Source organism: Pseudonaja textilis, chromosome 17, assembly GCF_049901715.1.
Source record: "Pseudonaja textilis isolate UNSWEBS1 chromosome 17, rPseTex1.2, whole genome shotgun sequence".
Taxonomy (NCBI): Eukaryota; Metazoa; Chordata; class Lepidosauria; order Squamata; family Elapidae; genus Pseudonaja; species Pseudonaja textilis.
This window is the reverse complement of record NC_142006.1, coordinates 8,834,506-8,854,194: the sequence shown is the minus strand read 5'-3', so window position 1 is coordinate 8,854,194 and position 19,689 is coordinate 8,834,506. Positions and strand designations below refer to the sequence as shown.

The following is a 19,689-nucleotide window of genomic DNA, read 5'->3' as shown; positions in this document are numbered from 1 at the left end:
AGTTGGTGGGTCGGTGTGTGTTTTAATAACTCTGAGAAACTTTTCCCCGCTCTCCGCCAACGAGAAGAAACCGCTTTTCTTCAAAGGTGCCGGGAATGTAAAGCTGTCCAGGATGGAGTCCCGGAGAACAGCTCCGTGTCAGACAGGTGAAGGGTGGACTAAATGACCCAATTAGGCCTTTCCCTGGGTCCCCGGTGACTCAAAGCCGGCTCTAAAGCAGGCACGTTAGGCATTCGAGGGCTGGAGAAGAGGGAAAGAAAGAACTCCGCGCCTTCCTTGGAAGCCGTCAGAGTCCCACCGGGCGGGCGCGTCAAAGGCTTCCCGCAGCCCCTCGCAGCTGGAGACATGCCTTGGCAGCTTTGAGGCTGTCACATTACAAAGGTGCTTCATGCTGCTCTCAGAAACCGACAGTCTCTCCCGTCCTGCTTTGATGTGTCATTTCAAGAGATCCTGGGGTCTGGCCAGCAAAAGCTGGTGGAATCCAATTTAAGTCCCCACCCCCGCCTTCCCCTCCTCCCCCTTCCCTGCTCAGCTCCTCTCCTCCTCTCCCCGGCTTGCTGGACCGGCTGGCTTGACCAGTGGGATGAGGAGCAATCACGCAAGGGGGTGGGGATGGTTGGGGGAGAGAAGGAGGGACAGCTGGGGGAAGGGAGCCCGTCCCCAGCCTCGGGCTAGCGGTCTTCAGCAGGGGACGTGGCCTTCCCCTACTCAACTTGGGCAGGAGAATATTCCAGACAAATCTTTCCGGAGGAACCATGGACCCGAAAGGATCCAGGACAGAGGAAAGAGCGTATTTCTACTCAGGGGATGGATGATGTTACCTAGATGGGTAGTGCAACGTCTGCAAGAAAACAACCAAGCTCAGGGCTACCATGTATACCCAGAGAGCAAATCACACTCCCTGGCACGGATGGTGTTACCTAGTTGGGTCATGAAACATGTGCAAGGAAACAAACAAGGTGAGAGAACAGCAAGGACCGCACAGTACCCATTCTCCTGCTCCTCCTTCCTCCTCTTCTCCTCCCTGCAAACTCCACTCTTTCTAGTGCTGATGATGTTACTAAGTTGGGTTATGAAATGTCCTCCAGGAAACAATCAAGCTTAGAGCTACTTTATGTAAACATTGGTCACTTGTCTGGCCTAGTTACGGGCACATCACTCCAAACAGAGAAGACGACCCAAATTAGAGACAGTTTTGCCTCATGGTTATGGCACCAGGCTAGAAAGGGCAAGTTCTAGTCTGGGAGTTCTAGCCATTGGGGTGACTTTGGGCCAATCCACCAGGAGACTGGGAGTTCTAGTCCCACTTCAGGCATGAAAGGCCGTTCGGTTGACTTCGTATCACTCCTTCTCTCTCCCTCCAGTCTAGCTAACAGGGTTGTTGTGAGCAAAACAGGAGGAAGAAACAACGTGGTGTATGTTCCCTTCCTCGAGATACTCACCAAGGGATTTAAAAAAAAAAAAATCTCACCCATCCATAAAATAAGCCCCGTCGTCTTCTTCCTTAAGGCATTTTTTCTCAGCCGTTCAGCACCCTGGACAGCAAACCAGAGTTCAGCACCCTGGACAGCACCCAGAGAGCCACAAGAGCCACTTCAAAGTCTGTCCTCACTCGCCATATGGTTTGAAAGTTGGATTTTTCTGGGACATTCGACTCCGTTTCCTTTGACGGGCCACGAGGTGCAGGGGGAAACCGCTCTTCACAGATGCCAGCTGGGCCAGAGAGAGGTCTGAAGTGTGCCATGTCAGCTTCCTTCGCTGTCCCCCACCCTGCCATCTCTGATTTTTGCCAGGTCTCGTTGCCTTTCATGTCCTACCCTGTAATAATCAAGGAAACCCTACGGGGCATCCTTGAAAGCACCACTGATTAGCCTGAAATATGCTAATAATGAGAGTAATTAAGCCAAAGGGGATTTTTTTTTCCTTTCTCTGCTCAAAAACACGGCTCTGTGTGTGTGTGTGTCCTTCAAACCAATTGAGGTTTTATTCTGAATGGAACGAAAATCCGTCTTTGGCCTCCAGGAACAAAAAAAAGAGGTCTGGGTTGGTTTTTTTATCCGACATCCATTTTAAAAAAGAGGCCCCAAGATTGTTTAGGGTGTTCAGTGATGGAAGGAGCGAGAAAACTGCATATCCAGGAAGCCAAAAACAAGGGTTTTGGTTTTTTTTAAAAAAATATTTGTATCCTGCCTTTATTATTTTTACAAACAAGGCAACAAACATTTCCAACGGACCTTCCTCCTCCTATTTTCTCCATAACAACAACTCTGTAAGGTAGGTTGGGCAGAGTAATCCAACCAGATTTCATGACAAAGGAAGGACTAGAACTCCAAGTCTCTGGTGATTGGCTCAAAGTCACCCAGGTGGCTTTCATGCCCAAGGCAGGACTAGAACTCCCAGTCTCCTGGTGACTGGCCCAAGGTCACCCAGTTGCATTGCATGGCTAAGGCAGGACTTGAACTCCCAATCTCCTGCTTTCCAGCTTGGTGCCTTAAGAGACCGCACAGCCACAGGTGCGTAACGGAAGGGCCAAGAAGAAACCCTCCATAATTTCCTGGGCTGTAAAAGAGGGTGGGGTGGGATTTTTTTAATAGATTTGTACTTTCAGACTTGCAAGATTCTATCAACGGAGCTTTAGAATGAAATCAGATTAGTTTGTCTGGTCGTGTTTCCTGTCCGGTTTACCTGGGAAGATTAACACCGCGAGCCTCTCGTCCCCGACTCCAAAGTGCGCACGAGAGCCGTCCTTGGATGCAAACGAACGGTGATAATTGGACCCCACCCCTCGCCGCACACCTGCCGAAAAACCCAGCAAATGCCACCCTTTCTTTTTCCCCCCTCACACGCAGAGGTGGCCTTGTCACTTCGAGAAACGTACCTGCTTTCTCTCCAAATAGTTGCGCACTTCACTTGAGAGGGCTGACCATTCATTGGCTAGCAAACTCTCTCGGGAAATCCGGGGAAGCACCAATTGTTTACTCAGCCACATCGCCTGCAGGGAGATACAAGGTGGGAGAAGCGAACAGGAAAGGGGGCCGTTGAAAAAGAAAGAAAGAAAGAAAGAAAGAAAGAAAGAAAGAAAGAAAGAAAGAAAGAAAGAAAGAAAGAAAGAAAGAAAGAAAGAAAGAAAGAAAGAAAAGCCATGTGTCTTTGCCAAGAATATTTGAAGAAAAACAAACCAAGAAAAAAAAAACCTCTGTGTTGTCGGGAGTTTTCCATTTCTTTGGGGGGGGGCAGTGCTTGGAAAGGGTTTCTAGCAGGAAAAAGACCCCCACCGTGCTCAGAGGGGGGGGAAAAAAGTCAAAATGATGCACGAGAACGGCTGGTTAAAAAGAAGAGACAGGAGAAACGGCTCTTAAATTTGACACGCTGGGAATTTGGGACGGTGACATTTTATGACACCCGGAAAAAAATAAAAATTATGTCTGTTCAAAAGCATGGTGGATGGATTTTCTTTGGGTGGATATTTCAAGCCGAGACTGTCACCTATTTAACCCAGGGCTGCTTGAAGGGGGATTAAATTTAAATGCGGTTTGGATAAAATTAGATACATAAAAACCAATGAAGTCAGTGCAATGGCAAGAGAGCCAACGGGGGCCATTACAAGAGGATGTAGCCATAGGCAACTTCCCCTTTCAAGGAAGAGCTATTAAGAAATAAATCGAAGCCCCGGGTCGTTCATTACCAAAGGTCTGAAGAGAGGAGAGCCTCAAAACGGAGCCCTGGAATTAGAAATCTTAACCCAGCCCTGTGAGAGAAATGGCTGGACTTCTATTTGGCTTAAAGCAACAGAAGAAGGAGAAGGAGGAGGAGGAGGAGGAGGAGGAGGAGGAGGAGGAGGAGGAGGAGGAGGAGGAGGAGGAGGAGGAGGAGGAGGAGAAGAAGAAGAAGAAGAAGAAGAAGAAGAAGAAGAAGAAGAAGAAGAAGAAGAAGAAGAAGAAGAAGAAGAAGAAGAAGAAGAAGAAGAAGAAGAAGAAGAAGAAGAAGAAGAAGAAGAAATAATAGTAATAGTCTTGCACTTACAACCATTTGTGTGGTGGCCATGGAAAGAGGAGAAGAAGGAAAAGGAATCATATGGCAAAGAAGAAGGAATTATATGAAGGAGAAGAAATTATATAGAAGAAAAGGATGGGGGAAGTGGTGGTGAAGAAGGAATGGTAGAGAAGGAGAAGGAGGGAAGAAAGGAGGAGGGGAAGGAGGAGAAGGAGAGATATGGATAGAGGAGGAAAAGGAAAAGGAGGAGGAGGAGATACTCACGATAGTAGTTTTTCCAGAGGCTGGAGGGCCAAGTAAGAAGATTCGTGGAGCTATGGATTAAATAAAGAAAAAAAATTTGTCAAGATTCTTGATTCCCTCATAATGGGCCGGTTTCTAGTTACTGCATGTCACAGGAGCTGCTTCCTTGAGGTTCAGTTCGGTGCTTCCGTTTACAATCTTCATGCCTCAACAAGGACCTCAAATTAGGAGGCTGGAGGTGGTCAGAACACTGAATGGGGAACACAGAAGGTGCTCTCTCTCCCTTGGGACCCCTCTAGGTGTTGTGGACTTCAACTTGTCAGCTTTGGTAGCCCTATTGAGACCAGATGCTCCCACACCGCCACATTTTGAGCCTGGGAAAATGGGAGGAGGGGACTTTCCTGGAGTGTAGGTAGTTAGACATCACAACATTCTTTTTCTAACTCAAGGTCATGTTAGTTTGCGCATAAGTGAGGGGGGGAAGTCTCAAGTTGGGACGGATGGTGATTGGGTCATGGGATGCGAGGATGGGCGCAGGGGATGGATTTGTAATTTTTGATTTATTGTAAGGAAACCTGGAACTTTCAGATTCAGGATTTCCCAGATGTGCCAGTTTACTACTCTAATAAAAAGAACTTTGTCTCTCTGATGCCTGTCTCGGAGTTATTTGTTGGAGTGGAGGTTTTCTGGAACGCTGACACAACTCCCGTGAGGCCTTGTTACTGTGGTCAGGGCAAGGGGTTGTGACAGAAGGAGGATTGGCCTGTTTCTATTTTACTTTTGATGCATTAGTGCTGAACACAACTTTTTAAAAGAACAGCATTCAGGCTTCATCCCAGGAAGGGATGTTAGGACAGGGGTCTCCAATCTAGGCAACTTTAAGACTTTGTGGACTTCAACTCTCTCTTCAACGCCTTCTATTTATCTATCATCTATCTCTCATCTCTATCTCTCTCATCAATCTATATATCTCTCATCTATCTACATCTTTCATCTAACTCTTTCTATCTATTTTCTATCTCTCATCTCTCTCTCTCTCATCTATCTATCTCTATTTATCTAACTATCTATCTCTATCTCTCTGTCCATCCATCCATCTCTCACCTCTATCTATCTATCCATCTATCTCTCTATCCATCCATCCATCCATCCATCTCTGCTACCTACCTGCCCGTCTATCTATCTATCTATCTATCTATCTATCTATCTATCTATCTCTATCTCTCCATCCATCCATCCATCTCTCACATCTATCTATCCATCTCTCACCTCTATCTATCTATCTATCTATCTATCTATCTATCTATCTATCTATCTATCTATCTATCTATCTCTCCGTCCATCCATCCATCCATCCATCCATCCATCCATCCATCCATCTATCCATCCATCCATCTCTCACATCTATCTATCTATCTATCTATCTATCTATCTATCTATCTATCTATCTATCTCTCCGTCCATCCATCCATCTCTTCCATCTCTCACATCTATCTATCCATCTCTCACCTCTATCTATCTATCTATCTATCTATCTATCTATCTATCTATCTATCTATCTATATCTCTCCGTCCATCCATCCATCCATCTCCATATCTGTCTTCATCTTCATCTCTAGATCTTTCCAAAAAGATCGGACAACCATTTGGCGGAAATAGTATGAGGACACCTGCCTTGGTCAGGGGGCTGGACTATAAGGTCTCCAAGGTCCCTTCCTATTCTGTTCTTCTACGTCCTTCTCCTGCAACTAGCCAGCGCAGAAAGAATTCCTCGCCGCTCTCCCCGCTCATCAGAAAGCAGCAGAGAGCGTTTGCTTTTCTTCTCACGTCTCATGGTTGCAACTAGCTTCCTCCCAGGGTGAGCTTAGAAGCCGAAGTCCCCTTGAACATTTTCCAGGTTTTTTTCCCTCGGCCACCAGAGACAAGCTTCTTTCTGCTCTGGCTGAGAACATTCATCTCCAATTCTCCCTGATCTTGTTTCCTTTGTGTTTGTGGGAAGGGGGTTGCCGAGAGGAGCACACCTTTCCGTTCAGGGCACAATTAAAAACATGAGGAACATCTTTAGGCTTCTATTATCATCATCATCGTCGTCGTCATCATTATTCACAAAAAACGACAGTGTACACAGCAAACGAGATAACTATGCTAGGTTTCATTATCACAAATCACTAGTCGAACACTTCCCAAGCGTTTAGGATTGCGTGATGTATTGGTGGGTGGTTGTTATTATTATTATTATTATTATTATTATTATTATTATTATTATTATTATTATATTGCACGTGTGTGTGTGTTCTTTCAGGCCTGGGGATGTAACGCCTCCTTCCTAAATGAAACTTCCAGTCTCCCCTCTTGAGTATCATCGCTAATTTGAGGATTAAAATAGGGCAGATGGCCTGAGAATTCGAGCCAGGGTTACAGGAGACGTCTGAGTGAAGAAGGGGAACCGAACCAGGTTTTGGGGAGCGGGAGAAGCGTTACTAAGGTGAGATCAGGAGTGGCATTTAAAGAGAGCAAATTTAGGGGGTCTGGAATGGCAAAGAAACCATTTTCTCTTCTCCCCGGGGCAGGGCTGGGTTCACACAACGAAGCCACAGTGGAGTTGGGGGTCAAGTGGTTGTGGGAACTTGGCCATTGGGTTTCTCGTGTGGTCGAATCAAAAGAACCCGGATAATGCGGTTTAGTGGGGCAATATGAGCCTGGAGGACTGCAGCTCATCCAGAGGGATGCTAAAATTAACTAACGAATCCTGATACAGGCTCGCTGACATTTTGATACTGTATTTTTTAAAAAAAGAAATAAGGAAATGGTTCGTTTGTTTTTTAAATGGCCTTACTGTTTTTGTTTCTATGGCCTCCTTTAAGGAGGTTTTTCTGGAAACAGACAAGAGGCGAAGAGTGTAATGGCCTTTTTTTTAAGAAAAAAGAATGAAATAAAACAATAAACTAAAATAAAAAATAATACTAAAATAAATAAATAGAATAAAATACCAAAATAAAATAGAAAATAAAGCAAAATGAATGAAAAACTAGAATAAACTAAAATACACGATAAAAACAGATTCAAACAGGCTGAAATTAAACCAACGAAACATGAATTAAAATATATAGAAAAATAAACAAAACCTATGTCAAAAAACAAAATAAACCCAAATAATATCTAATGTTATTTATTATTAGTTTATTATTTCTATTTATTAATAAAAAATAATATCTAAAACAATAAAAAATAATTACAATATATAGTACAATAGACCAAATTCAAAGCAATGAAAAATAAACTGAAACATGTGACACAATAAACTAAAACATCAAAGCAATGGGGGAAAAAATTAATAATTATATACCACAATAAGCGAAAACAGATAATAAAAATCAAGAGAAACTCAAATAAGGAACTAAAATCTAAAGCAATGAAAGAACCACATTCTGCGATGAAATAATAGCAAAAATAACACACTAAAATCTAACATAATCAACTAAAACCATCAGTTAAAATAGAAAATAAGAACAGGAGAAAACAAAAAACCCTGTCTGGTCTTGAAAGGTAGCTAAGGAAGAAGAACAGTGCTGAGCCATTTTATTCCCCACGAAGTTTTGCAAGCATTTTTAAAGACAAACCTGGGCAAGGACAACTTTTAAATCAAGATTACAAATTCATCTTAACAAAGCTTCTCTCTTGGCTTGGGAAGTTTAAGGCAATGTTCCTTCCCTTATTGGTTTTGAAAAGGGCAACCAGAAGGTTTGGAAAAAGAACATGTTAACTGATTATATTAAGCTGTTTCATCGCCTAATTTCTGTCCGACTCTAATTAAAACATACCGCTTTTTTTCCCCCTCTATTCTCTTTTTCTTCTTCTTTTCCTTTCTTTCTCTTTTTTTCCCCCTACTTCTGTTTCCACCACCGCCACCCCCTTAGAATTTTAACACCTTGAAACTTCAGCCTAGTAATGAGGAATTATTTATAAACAGAGTCATCGGATGTATGCTTTGGTGCCAACACTAATCAACTTCTTCCACCCGCTTCAAAGCAAACTGGAAAAAAAAGAAAAAAAAATTAAAAAGCAGTTTTCTAGCTGCAGTTCCTTTTGAGGTTTAAGTAGGAAGCATGATTTAAAATTCAGACCAAAACCCCGAGGTACTGAAGCTTTAATACACTGCTTTCTTGGACAAACGTTTGATAAAAAAAACGAAACGTATCATTATACACACCGTATCATGCTTTAATATTGCCCAGGGCAACTATAAACGTTCGCTTTGTACTAAATCTGCTTTTCCTTCTGCTTAGGAACAGCTAGCAGACGTAGCAAATGCATTGATTTACACATTTGCACGCTGGTGTTTTTTTTAAAAAAAAATACCAAAAGTAAAATAAAAATCTTCCACCATCCCTAAACATATGTGATGGATTTTGGAGAGGACAGGAACCAAAATTGAATTCTTCCAGGGGAAAATATGGGGAAGCTTGTAAAAAAAAAAGCAATTAATTCAAAACAGCCAAAACTAAATAAAAATTTAAATAAAGGCTGACCCACTGTTTTTTAAGGCTCCGAGGCATCCTGACTCATCCTGGATCATGGCAAAGAGAGAAAAATTAATCTTATTTCCCCAAAAAATGGATTTAAAATATGTCGGATTTAAAACACTTCGACAAGGGTTCCTGATTGATAATCGATACATAGTTCCAAAAGTGCCGTAGTAGTTTTATTGCTTCTTGCTGCGTTTTAAAGGTTTTTTTTTTTTCCTGTAAGCAGCCCAGTGTGGCAGCAGGGAAATGGGCGGCGGTACAGATTTAATAGATAAAATTTCAGCATCCAAACGATCAGCGGAAGTAGAATTGAGCTTCTCCTGAATGCTGTGCCGTTTCAGAGATTATGATCTGGATTTATGGATGCTAAGAAATCAGGCGAAGGAGACGCCTGTTTGAGGCAGGTCAAAATATGTCACATTTCTGGTATCTTTGAAAAGAAAACTGTTTATGGGAACTACTGTAAAATGAGTCACTTTCTCCTTGGCTTCTTATTCTATTACCTATTATCTATCAGGTAAACTCTAAACCAGGACAGAGTTTGGCTTTTGGGCAAGCTGTAAAGCAGGATAAAGTCTGGGTTTGACCAAATCTTGGCATAACATTATGAGCAAGCTAAAAACTCTGGCAAAATTGCTGAACAAAACCATTGTAATTCAGACTTGTTGTATTGTGTTATTGAATTTTTCAGCCATCTAAAGTTTCTTAAACTGGAATTGTGAGCTGTATAAAACAAGGCAAGCTAAACACAGTCCTTGGTTGTTGTTTTTGTTGTTCAGTCTAACAGAGGAGATAGAAATTTTGATTTTAGTTTGTGCCAACAGCTTCTTGCTTGGATATGTTAGAGAGAGACCCACCAGAAGCGTGGGGTGATTAATAATAATTTTTCCCTGCTTGCCTGCCAACTGAGGGACTCTGAGGCAGTTCACAACCCTCAAAAAAAATATAATAAAGTCAATTTTTTAAAAAAGAAGAGACCAATCAAATGAGAGAGTCTAAGAGCCAGACCTTCATGGTTTTTTTGAGAAAACGCAGAAAGATCCATTTGGATGGATACTTTGCAGTTTCCAGCCAATTGTGGTCAAATAAAGGTGGTTTAGTTGTTGTGTGAATCAAATCATCTCCAAGCATCGGACGGTAAGAAGAAAACTTAATGAAATTTGATTTAAAAATTCATATTAGCTGTCAGTAGGAAGCTTTCCACAAATGTACCAGTCTTTCTTAAAGCCATTATCTTGCAAGGATCACACTGCATTTTATGGCAAGCAACACCATGAATTAATCATACAGGCTCTGAGGAAGTCCTATGTCTCCCTTCCACAAATACAAACTTAATTTTTCAAGCAAACAAAAATTCACAGAAGGGTGAAAGGTTGCACATCTTTAATCTTTGGTGATTAGTCTGAATAAAGCCCAAAGGCTCAAAAGTAAGAAAAGTACCTCACTTTCTCAATAAGGCAACCTCTCTGGTTTTAAATCTTCAACAGCTTTATCCTTGTCCACAAATTTAGGTCTAAATGATTATTACTGCTTTTGTGAAGAATTGGAAGGGAATCTCTCCCTTTTCAACACATTGCTTTAGAATTTATGACTAATTAAAATCATTTTTGACTTCATGACAAGAATAGATACTTTTTTCTTTTCTTTTCTCCTCCATGTCTCTGCTTGAAACCTTCTCTGGGGTGAAAACTGACTTGCCAGCAGAAATCATGAAAATTCATAGCTTTGCTGATGACTTTAATAAAGGGAAGGGGGTTACCCAACCCCCTTCTTCCAAAACATCCAGTCCTTCCTTCAAGATCAGGAAAAAGAAAGCGCTATTAAATCAGACTTACAGAAATCCCGCTATTCTTCCTGGCTTAGCGGCTCTTAATTTTTATTTGATGTGGACGGAGTTGCATCTTCACTTATTTAAGAAGGGTGTTCTAAATCACTATACCGGCTTGGGAATGCTGGGAGTCCAAGCATCTTGAAATGTGCTGGCTGGGGAATTCTGGGAGTTGAAGTCCACACATTTTAAAGTTGCCAAGGGTGAACTCTCTTAAACCTTCCTTCCCAATCTGGAGTCTTACAGATGTTTGGAAAGGAGACAACCTCCAGAATCCCCAGGCAACATGATCAATTCTGAAAGAAGTAACTGTTCACTCCAGTTTGGGAAAACTGCTCAAAACTTTCAGCCAATCGTTTCAATACAGGCCACCTTCCATCACCCTTCTTACTCACCGTCACAGTTGCTGAATTTTAACTGTCTTATTAAGAAGTCCAGGGGATTCTCCGGCTGGTGGATTAGCAAATTTCCCAGCAAATCCTAGAAATGAATCAATGGGACTAAGTCAGAAGGAAGCAATTTCTGGTCCCTGTTCCAAACGTTTTCACAGATCCAAAGGTTTGCAAAGTCAGAATTAACTAGGAAAAGCCCCCCCCCCCCCTCCGTGAAAAATGGGTGCATTTTTGAGCCCCTGTTTTTTAGAAACAGGTACAATGCCACTGGAATTTTGCTTTCTTGCAGGCAATTCTGCTCATGCTACTGACTTGGGGTGGGGGGAGAACTTCCTGGCTTATATTACACAAAGACGGCTAACATTAAAAAAATAATTCAGAAGCACATTAGTAGACCTGCAATTGGAAAGGATTGTATCTAACAACAATAATAAAAAGCTGCAACAAAAACAGAACTTTGTGATGTTTTTTAACTCACTTTTTTAAATGTTACTTTCTCACCCCAATCTTGCTTCCAAGTTTGGAAACATTTTGAAAAATTAGTTCCTTTATTGGACTTCTATCAGTCAGCAGAAGAACCCACAATTATTGTACTGGGGTGTAGGTTGTATTGTGATCCTATTTCTAGTCCCAATTTAGGCATGAAAGCTGGCTGGCGACATTGGGCCAGTCACCTGGATATCCTGAGTTCTAATCCTGCCTTAAGCAAGAAAGCCAGCTGGGCGACTTTGAGCCCGTCGCTTTATCTCAGCTGAGCCCACCTCACAGGGTTGTTGTTGGGAGGAAAATAAGAGCAGGAAGGCATAGATAGTATGTAGATTTGATACTTTGAGTTAAGTATAAAAATAATAAATAAATAAATAAAATAAAACAAATCGAGCTGTCCCTAAAGCAACTTCTCATTTTTGCAATCATGTTTGTGCGCCCTCTTCCTCTTATAAGAATCAAGCGGAGCAACAATAACAAAAATGCATTTTCCAGCTTTTGCAAAAGTTTGTGATTTAAAAATTGCAGCAACCCTGCAAAAATCACACCTCTACACCAACTCCAGTGCCCCTATTCCCCAGCCTGCATGGGCCTTCAACTTTGCAAGAGAAACAACGTTCCCGCAGGGTGCAAAGCAATGCGAAGCCTCGCTGGGCGCAGAGCATGCCGGGAAGCGTAGTTTCCTCGCAAGGCAGCTCGGCCAAGGCTGCGGTGGGAGAATTTCCCCGTTGTCCGCGCCCCGAAGACAGGGGGAACGGCGGCCGTTCTTCCCCAAACCAGCCGGCAAGGCCCGGCTTCCCCTCACCTGCATCATTTCGAAAAGACGGTGCTTCTCGGCGTAGAGGCCCATCTGCGGGGGGATGTACAGAGGCCTCTTGGTAGCGTCCATGGCGCCCTTAGCAACCGCGCGTCGCTATGCCGCAACGCTCATAATAGGAGACGAGCTTCTCCCGCGCTGGCGTCATCACTTCGCGACAGACCTTCCAAAGCCGCTAGCTAAGGTAGGCGGAGGGCCGCTAGAGGGCGGCCGAGAGGCGCTTTTGCAAACGCGTTGACTTGCGGGACTCGCTTTGTCCCCCTTTTTTTTGTGCGCACGGGTTTCTCCCAGGTTGTGTGAACGCACTCGCGTTTCATCTCCCCCCTCCATTCAAATCTTTTTTGCAAGGGGGAGCAGCAACCGACTGCTGCTCCCCTCCCCTTCCATTCAAACCTTTGGCGAACAGAAGCAACCGACTACATGCCTCGGGGGAGCCCCACCACCTCATACAGCAAGGCAAAGGGACAAACAAGACAAAGACAGTCCGGAGGTGTCGGACCAGCAGGCAAACCTTTCCAATCTTTCTGCTTTTTTGGCCACGGCCACAAGCTCTTAGGCGGCTGGTTGGCAGGTAGACCGCTCCTAGCTTTGGAGGCTCTGCGGAGCATTTTATTTATTTATTTTGCAAGAAACCAGGCGTTCTTTTTCTGGCTTTCCCCGGCTGGTCTCCACGTGTAAAGGGGTGTGGAGGGAGGGGCCGTGGCGGCTGTGAGCAGGGCTCCCGCCCCTCCAGTTGCCCCGGGAGACGCGTGTAACAATTGCCCGACCGGCCTCGGGCTTTGCACAGGGTCGGGCGGGGGAGTGAAGAAGCCGCTGGGTGCCTCATCCCGCTGGTCGGCGGCGGCGGCAGCAGAAGCAGCAGCGGCGAGTCTGGGACATGCAGAAGAATCGGGGGAAAGAATAAAGGTGAGCCGAGCCTACCTGGCAGGTGGCTCTTCAAGGGGGGCGGGGGGCCCTTTCCACGACGGCCCCGAGTTCAGTCACTTGTCTGAAATGGTCCAGTCCTTGGGGCTGGACTAGAAGACCTCCTATTCTATTCTATACACCCCCCTGAGCCGCTTCCAAGGGCAGAGCTCAGCTCTTCTCCTTCCATTCAGGTAGTTAACCCTGGTTTTGCAGAGTGCATGAAATCGCTAGCCATGAGTTCTAGTCCCGTCTTAGCCGTGAAACTACTCTGGAAAGTAAACAGCAAAGCCACCCCAGTGAATTAAAACAGAAACATCAATGACAGAAACCTTCAGTTGTATCACACATGCCGGAGGGCCTATAAACCTAATTCCAGATATTTTACTTTTTCTCCCATCGCCATTCAGCCCTGCTGTTGCGTTCACAAATTTTGAATAAACTCCCTTTCCAGGTTTGATGCATTAATCCACCTAACCCAAGTTTTAAACTACGCAGTCGGGTCTGGGACATCTCTTCAATATTTTTTCGGTGCATCAGCAGAGGTTAGAAATCATTGGTTTAGCGTCGATTCAAAGTTACGCCGCTGGAAAAAAACAAAAACTCCAGGCTCCACGCTTATGACTGTGGTCCTAACCGTCAATGGTCATGTGATTAAAATTGGGGGACTTTGCATCCGGCCTGTAATTTAGGACAGTTGCAACCTGCTGGAGTCGCGATCTCCATTTTTGCGACCTTCGGGGGAAGCCTCAATCGTTTTAACAACTGGCAACAGGTTGCAAAGAGAGGCAGGAATTCCAGAACCGCTCTGCTTAGCAACGGAAATCCTGTCCCCATTGTGGCCATAAGCTGAGGACTACCCAGCTTGCTTCTTTATTTATTTGTTTGCCACCCGTCTCGTGTCCAGCGGCTCTGGGTGATTTACAACCTTAAAAACATTGAAAATGTTACACACACACACCCCAAAAAATCACCGAAGGGCCTGCTTTTCTTCCTTCCAGGAGGGGGAGAAAAATGAATGAAATTAAGGAAAGCCTACGGAACATTGAGCAGACGTACAAAATCTTCCAGCAGCAGCAGTTCACCTTCATCGCTGCCCTGGAACACGTCCGAGAGAACGCCCACGATAAAATTAAGCCCGTGTCCAGCATTGGGCAGGTAAGAGGGGGGGGGGTGTCCGTGCATCGCCATGCTTGGAGCCAAGAGTGGTGGGGGAGAGACTGTGAGAATGGAGGGGGAGAGGGGAACAGGGGTTTTGGAGGAAGGGGGTCAACCTGCCTGCCGAAGCCTCCGAGGGCAGGAGAAGAAGGAAGACGTGGAAGAACATTGAGGAGAGGTCCAGCCGTTGGTCCAGAGTTTTATGGGGGGACTTCTGCCCCCTCTAAGAGGACCTCTAAGGTCCCTTCCTTAGATTCTGTTATTTCCAATATTGGAAGGGGAAGAGAAGAAAGCGTTGACTTGTTCTCCAAAGCACCGAAGGGCGGGACAAGAAAGTAACAGGAGGGATTTATCAGAGAGAGAAGCAACCCAGAACAAACGAACGAGAAATTTCCTGACAGAAGAATTAATCAGTGGATGGGCTTATCTCTTATCTCTTCAAGAAGAGATTAGACAACCGTTTGCCTGGAATAGTATAAGATCTCCTGCTCGAGCAGTGGGTTGGACTAGAAGACCTCCAAGGTCCCTTCCAACTCTGTTGTTAAACTAGGAACATGTGAAGTACTTTCAAGATATCTCCAGTTCTGTCCGTTTTTCTTCCTCCTTCACTGGTTGTTTCGACCTAATCAATAAAAGCACACAAAATCAGAAAAAAAAAGGACCCTGAAACACACACAAAAAAAGGCATGTGACGGTTTGACTCCTTTCCTTGACTTGCTGAAAACTTTTCTCCTCCCACTGGAGGAAACGGAGGGCAGGGTCCCACGGTGTGTGTCGCGAAAGCATTTGGAGGCACCTATTAAAAGTAATGGCTCTTGCTGCCCCCGCGGGGCTGTGATGGATGGAGAAGCGCCGGCTGGAGCAACGTGATGAATGGCGGTGGATGGAATTATTTCTGTTTCCCGGACTGTGGGGACTCGCGTTAAAAAACAAAAGAACGGTCAACTCTTTTAAGTGAATCGGGAAGGAGGGAGGGAGGGAAGGAAAAGGAAGAGGAGATGATGAAGAGGATGAAGGAGGAGACACCTTATATGGGTTATCTTTGAAGTAATTATTTAAAAAAGAAAATGAAGGGATGTCTCACGGATTCAACCTTCCCTAACGACTGTAGCTGTGGGCTGGGCTGTCACTCAACTAGTCCGGTCTCTGTTATCAGTAAACTCACTCATCCACTTTTCTATCGTCTATATCTTTCTACTTCCCTATCTAATCTCTTTCTCTCTCCCTAGGTCTGTCATCTCTCTAATCATCTGTCTCACAGCTATCCATTTCATCTGTCTTCTATCTCTCCATCCATCTCATTTTTTTTATCATCCACCCACCCACCTACCTACTTCTTGTCTATTCATCATCTACCCATCTCATCTATCTTATCATCTATCCATCCACCTCCTCTCTGTCTGTCTGTCATCCATCCCTCTCCTCTTCCCTGCCTATCCATCCATCCATCCCATAAATTCTGAGGCCTGGATCCTGCCGAAAAAGAAGCCGAGTTGCAAAAGAGGCACGAAATAATTGTTGCGGCAGCTGAACTCATCCTAACCCAGGCTGAACAATCCATTGGGACTGGCCCACGTCACCTTCTCCCAACTGTCTGCAAAGGAAGCCCAAACCTTGTGTGTGTACCTACCACCAGCACAACCACAATCCAAAGACACACACACACACACACACAGAGAGAGAAAAAGAAAGATTTTATTTTGATCTACTACATTCCCCCATCAGGGGTCCGAACACAAGAGAAGGCAGGAAAGAGGATTTGAAATCTGGTGGGGCCACTTAAAAGTGAAGTGTCTTCCCTCTTTCTCTCTCTCTCTCTTTTTTCCTGCTGAGTTGGTCACCCCGGGATCCAATTAAACTCAGCAACGACCAGGAACAGCTTCGGTGTAGAACCAGCTTGCCTGCTAACAGCTGACCTGAGACCCATCCAGCAGCCAACGGAGGATTGCGGGTTTGCAACACAACGCCGGCCAGTCTCGGATTGGAGTCGGCAACCTCTGCACCCCATTATAATCTTACCCTCAAAACTTTCCTCCTGACTTTTCGGGGTGGGGGTGTGGGGGGGGGGGAAACGGGATGGCAGGGACCAAAACTCGCTAGATAATGACTAGCCTCGGGGAGGGTTTGTGGTGTTGTTGGGTTTTTGTTTGCAAAAGTGCTGGTTTTTCGCTCCGCTGCCCGAAGGGGCAAAAGTGCGAAAACTGCAAAGCTGGCTGGAGGCGGGCTTATTACCTTCGTTCAATAGGCCTAACCTGGTTAATGAATTTCCCTCTGGCTCTGGGTGACAAAATGACAAAAGAAGGGTGTGTATATGTGTGTTATTTATGTGTATGTGTGTTAAAGCATCCCAGATTGTGTAAGCAGAGCCTGAAAAAGTAAGCCTTCAACTTAATGGCCACAACCAAGCCCAGAATTTTCTGTTGCTAAGCGAAACGCTTGAAGTGCTGCTAGAAGGCAAGAGCAGCTGAGACAAAAAGAGGCTACTTGGGAGTAAGTCTTGGAGGCGATTGGCCCTCCCATAAGACATAAAGGAAGTGCAAAGGGACAGGAGCCTTTGCAGGAAGCAACGTTGTTCGCTCTGATCGGTTTGGAACCTGAAAGCTCCATGGTGAATTTTGTGCTCCGTTTGGTTTTGAAAGATTAATTGGTACTTTAGTCGTTGGCAGATTTCAAGAAAGATAAAGGTGCGTTCTTATCAGACTTCTCCCGAAGGGCTTTGGCAGACTTCCATGGGACTATTTATAGCTGGTTGAGACTCATTACGGGCTGTGAATGGCGATAATTCACAGCCGTTGAACTAAAATAAAAGGGTTTTGGATTTAACATGTGTTTGTTGGTGTCTCAGGAAGCCTTTGGTCAGAACACTGCCCGTCTTCTGCCCCGTCCTCGCTCTGCTTGTCCAACAGGTGCAGACCTACATGGACCACTACTGTAACAACACAACCAACAAGCGCATTCTCTTGATGTTTCTCAACATCTGCTGTGAACTGCACAAGCTTTGCCAACGGCTGGAGTCCCTGCACCCTGGAAACGCCACCACCAACGCCATCTTGGAGAAATGCAAGATGTACGTCAGCCACAGCAACGACCTCAGTGGCCTCCGGGCTAAGTAAGGCTCTATAGTCCCTCTTTGTCCTCTCCAAGCCCAGCCTCCGTCCAGTTAGCTTCCCTATAGATTTTAACGACCAGTGTTTCCCTGAAAATAAGACCACATCTTATATATTTTTTTGGCCACCAAAAAAAGGGCACCAGGTCTTACTTTTGGGGGAAGTCATCCACTGACTGACCACACTTGTGTAAATGCCCCCTCCCCCACCTCCACTTTGCTGTCACAGGGTTTGAGGAACTTCTTCCTGCTCCTCCTTTCTTCTCCCTATAACTCCTTCTCTATATAATTCTTTCCTTCTCTTTTTCCTCCTTCTCTAAATAATTCTTTCTTCTTCTTTGTCCTCCTTCTCATGATAACTTTTTCCTCTACATAATTCTTTTTCTCTTTTCCTCCTTCCAACTCCTTCTCTATATAATTCTTTCCTTCTCTTTTTCCTTCTCCTTATAGCTCCTTCTCCTCCACATAATTATTTCCTCCTCTTCTTCCTCCTTATAACTCCCTTCTCCTCTATACAATTCTTTCCACCTCCTCAGATACCCTCACGACGTGGTGAACCATCTCAGCTGCGACGAAGCCCGGAACCATTACGGCGGGGTAGTCAGCCTCATCCCCATCGTCCTGGACTGCATGAAGGAGTGGGTGGCTCACACGGAGAAGCTTCCCCGGAACATGCTGCAGAGCGTGAGTGCCCGCAAAGCGGCCATCCTCCAGCAGATAAACTTGCCAACCCGGATCAAGAAGGGCTTTGACCTCTCAGGCCGGCCCACTTTCGTCACCGAGGCTTGCCAGACCAAGCTCAGCTTGGTGGACAGGGCTCAGAAGCGGGAGAATAGGCGGGCGGCTAAAATAAAACAGATGGGTGGCCTTGGGCAAGCCATTCAAAAATTCCTCGACGGTCCCTGGAAACCGCCTGGTAAAAATGCTTTCTGAAACCCCACCAAATATAGGAGGGTGAGCTGGAGGGGGCGGGAGAACGGCACAACCCACACTCATGCACGGTGTCTAGAAATTAAAAATTAGTCTCCCTGTAACTGCTTCAGCGATGGCCTTTTCTGAGAACGGTGCAGAAAAGAGAGGCCATGCTCGGTGGTGACCGCAGGTCATTTTTTTTCCCCACCACCTGCTTGGTGGTAGATCCTGGTGGTAGCGCCAGATCGCAGGATGACCTACCCGAGCCACCTCCCAGCTGGATCCCAACCCTACTCCGATTTGCATTTCTTTTCTCTTTTTTTGGCGGGTGTAAAACCCAAGCAGCGTTGAACGGAATCGCCGCTTAAGCCCACTAGCTTGAATTCAAGGTTGCGTTGGCCAACGGGTCAACGGAGGCGTCTTATTATTTTTGAGGGTGGGGGAGTTAGGAAGACCCGTTCCCATGGATGGTTCTATTTTGGATTGTAGGCGGGGGGGAATCAGAAATTTCACCCACCAGTCAAAACCTTGTTGGGTTTTGTGGTCTAATTCAGCCCAGATTCTCAGTTGACTTGGTGGAATCCCATCGAGTCAACAAACATCATGTTCCTTGAGTGCCAGTCAAGTCAACCTTGTTGACTTTGGAAGCCTGTCCGTAGCCGGGGAAATTGATCAGGCCATCTTCGATTGGGTAATCCAGTTGGATTCTTCAGTTCCAAAAGGCAGCTAGATCAGATTCTACCTTCCGGTCAAATCTCTGCCATATTCCCGATTAAAACCATGTGCAGCCCTAGTGCCAATCCCTTGTATGGGTCTGTCCCCTGCTGGTTTTCCAAACTGATCCCAGAGCAGAAATACTTAAAATCAGGACCTTTGGGGATCAGGGAGCTGAAGAAGCTTCCGATTGCAAGATCCAATCTGAGTCGGTCACCAGGATCAACTCAAGATTGGATCCTGGAACATGTAAACTGCAGTTCATTTTTTTTAAAAAAATTGAGAAGCAACCTTCTAACCAAGGTTATGCATTTGCAACCCGAACTAACATGCAATTTGGAAGCTGGAGTTGAACTATTTGGAAAACTCTTTCTTCTGGATATCCACCGCAGGGCCAGAAAACTGTTAAAAAACTTTTTTTTTTTTAAAGACCCGTGCAATATTTGATCTCCCAATTCTGCTCTTTTGGGTCTGATTGTGGTTTTTTTTTCCCTTTTCTTTTTCTTCTTCTTCCACCTTCTCACAGGGTTCCTAAACTACCTCTGCCCTTCCTTTTTTTTTGCTTCCAACCTGAAGACGCTTCTGAATAAAGCCATTTCCCTTGCATTTAA

General features: G+C 45.0%; 2 protein-coding genes across 3 annotated transcripts in view; one reads left to right on the top strand and one right to left on the bottom strand.

The window, feature by feature from the left end:
• Window positions 1–12,407, bottom strand: part of AK8 (adenylate kinase 8) — a 44,413-nt gene extending 32,006 nt beyond the window's left edge. Inside the window, exons 1-4 of one of the 2 annotated variants that reach the window (XM_026712447.2) lie at window positions 12,274–12,407; window positions 10,986–11,070; window positions 4,258–4,307; window positions 2,879–2,992 (exon numbers count right to left, since the gene is read on the bottom strand). In XM_026712447.2, coding sequence (XP_026568232.1) covers window positions 2,879–2,992; window positions 4,258–4,307; window positions 10,986–11,070; window positions 12,274–12,357 — 333 coding nt within the window. In that variant the 5' untranslated portion in view covers window positions 12,358–12,407. The remainder of the gene's footprint in view (window positions 1–2,878; window positions 2,993–4,257; window positions 4,308–10,985; window positions 11,071–12,273) is intronic. The other variant, XM_087914289.1, reaches the window with a different exon arrangement.
• A 197-nt stretch (window positions 12,408–12,604) lies between these two features.
• Window positions 12,605–19,142, top strand: SPACA9 (sperm acrosome associated 9). Its single transcript, XM_087914293.1, has 4 exons — window positions 12,605–13,191; window positions 14,190–14,346; window positions 17,253–17,455; window positions 17,989–19,142. Exons 2-4 carry the CDS (start codon window positions 14,203–14,205, stop codon window positions 18,383–18,385), a joined length of 744 nt encoding a protein of 247 aa, XP_087770419.1. The 5' UTR covers window positions 12,605–13,191; window positions 14,190–14,202; the 3' UTR covers window positions 18,386–19,142.
• Window positions 19,143–19,689: the final 547 nt, after the last annotated feature.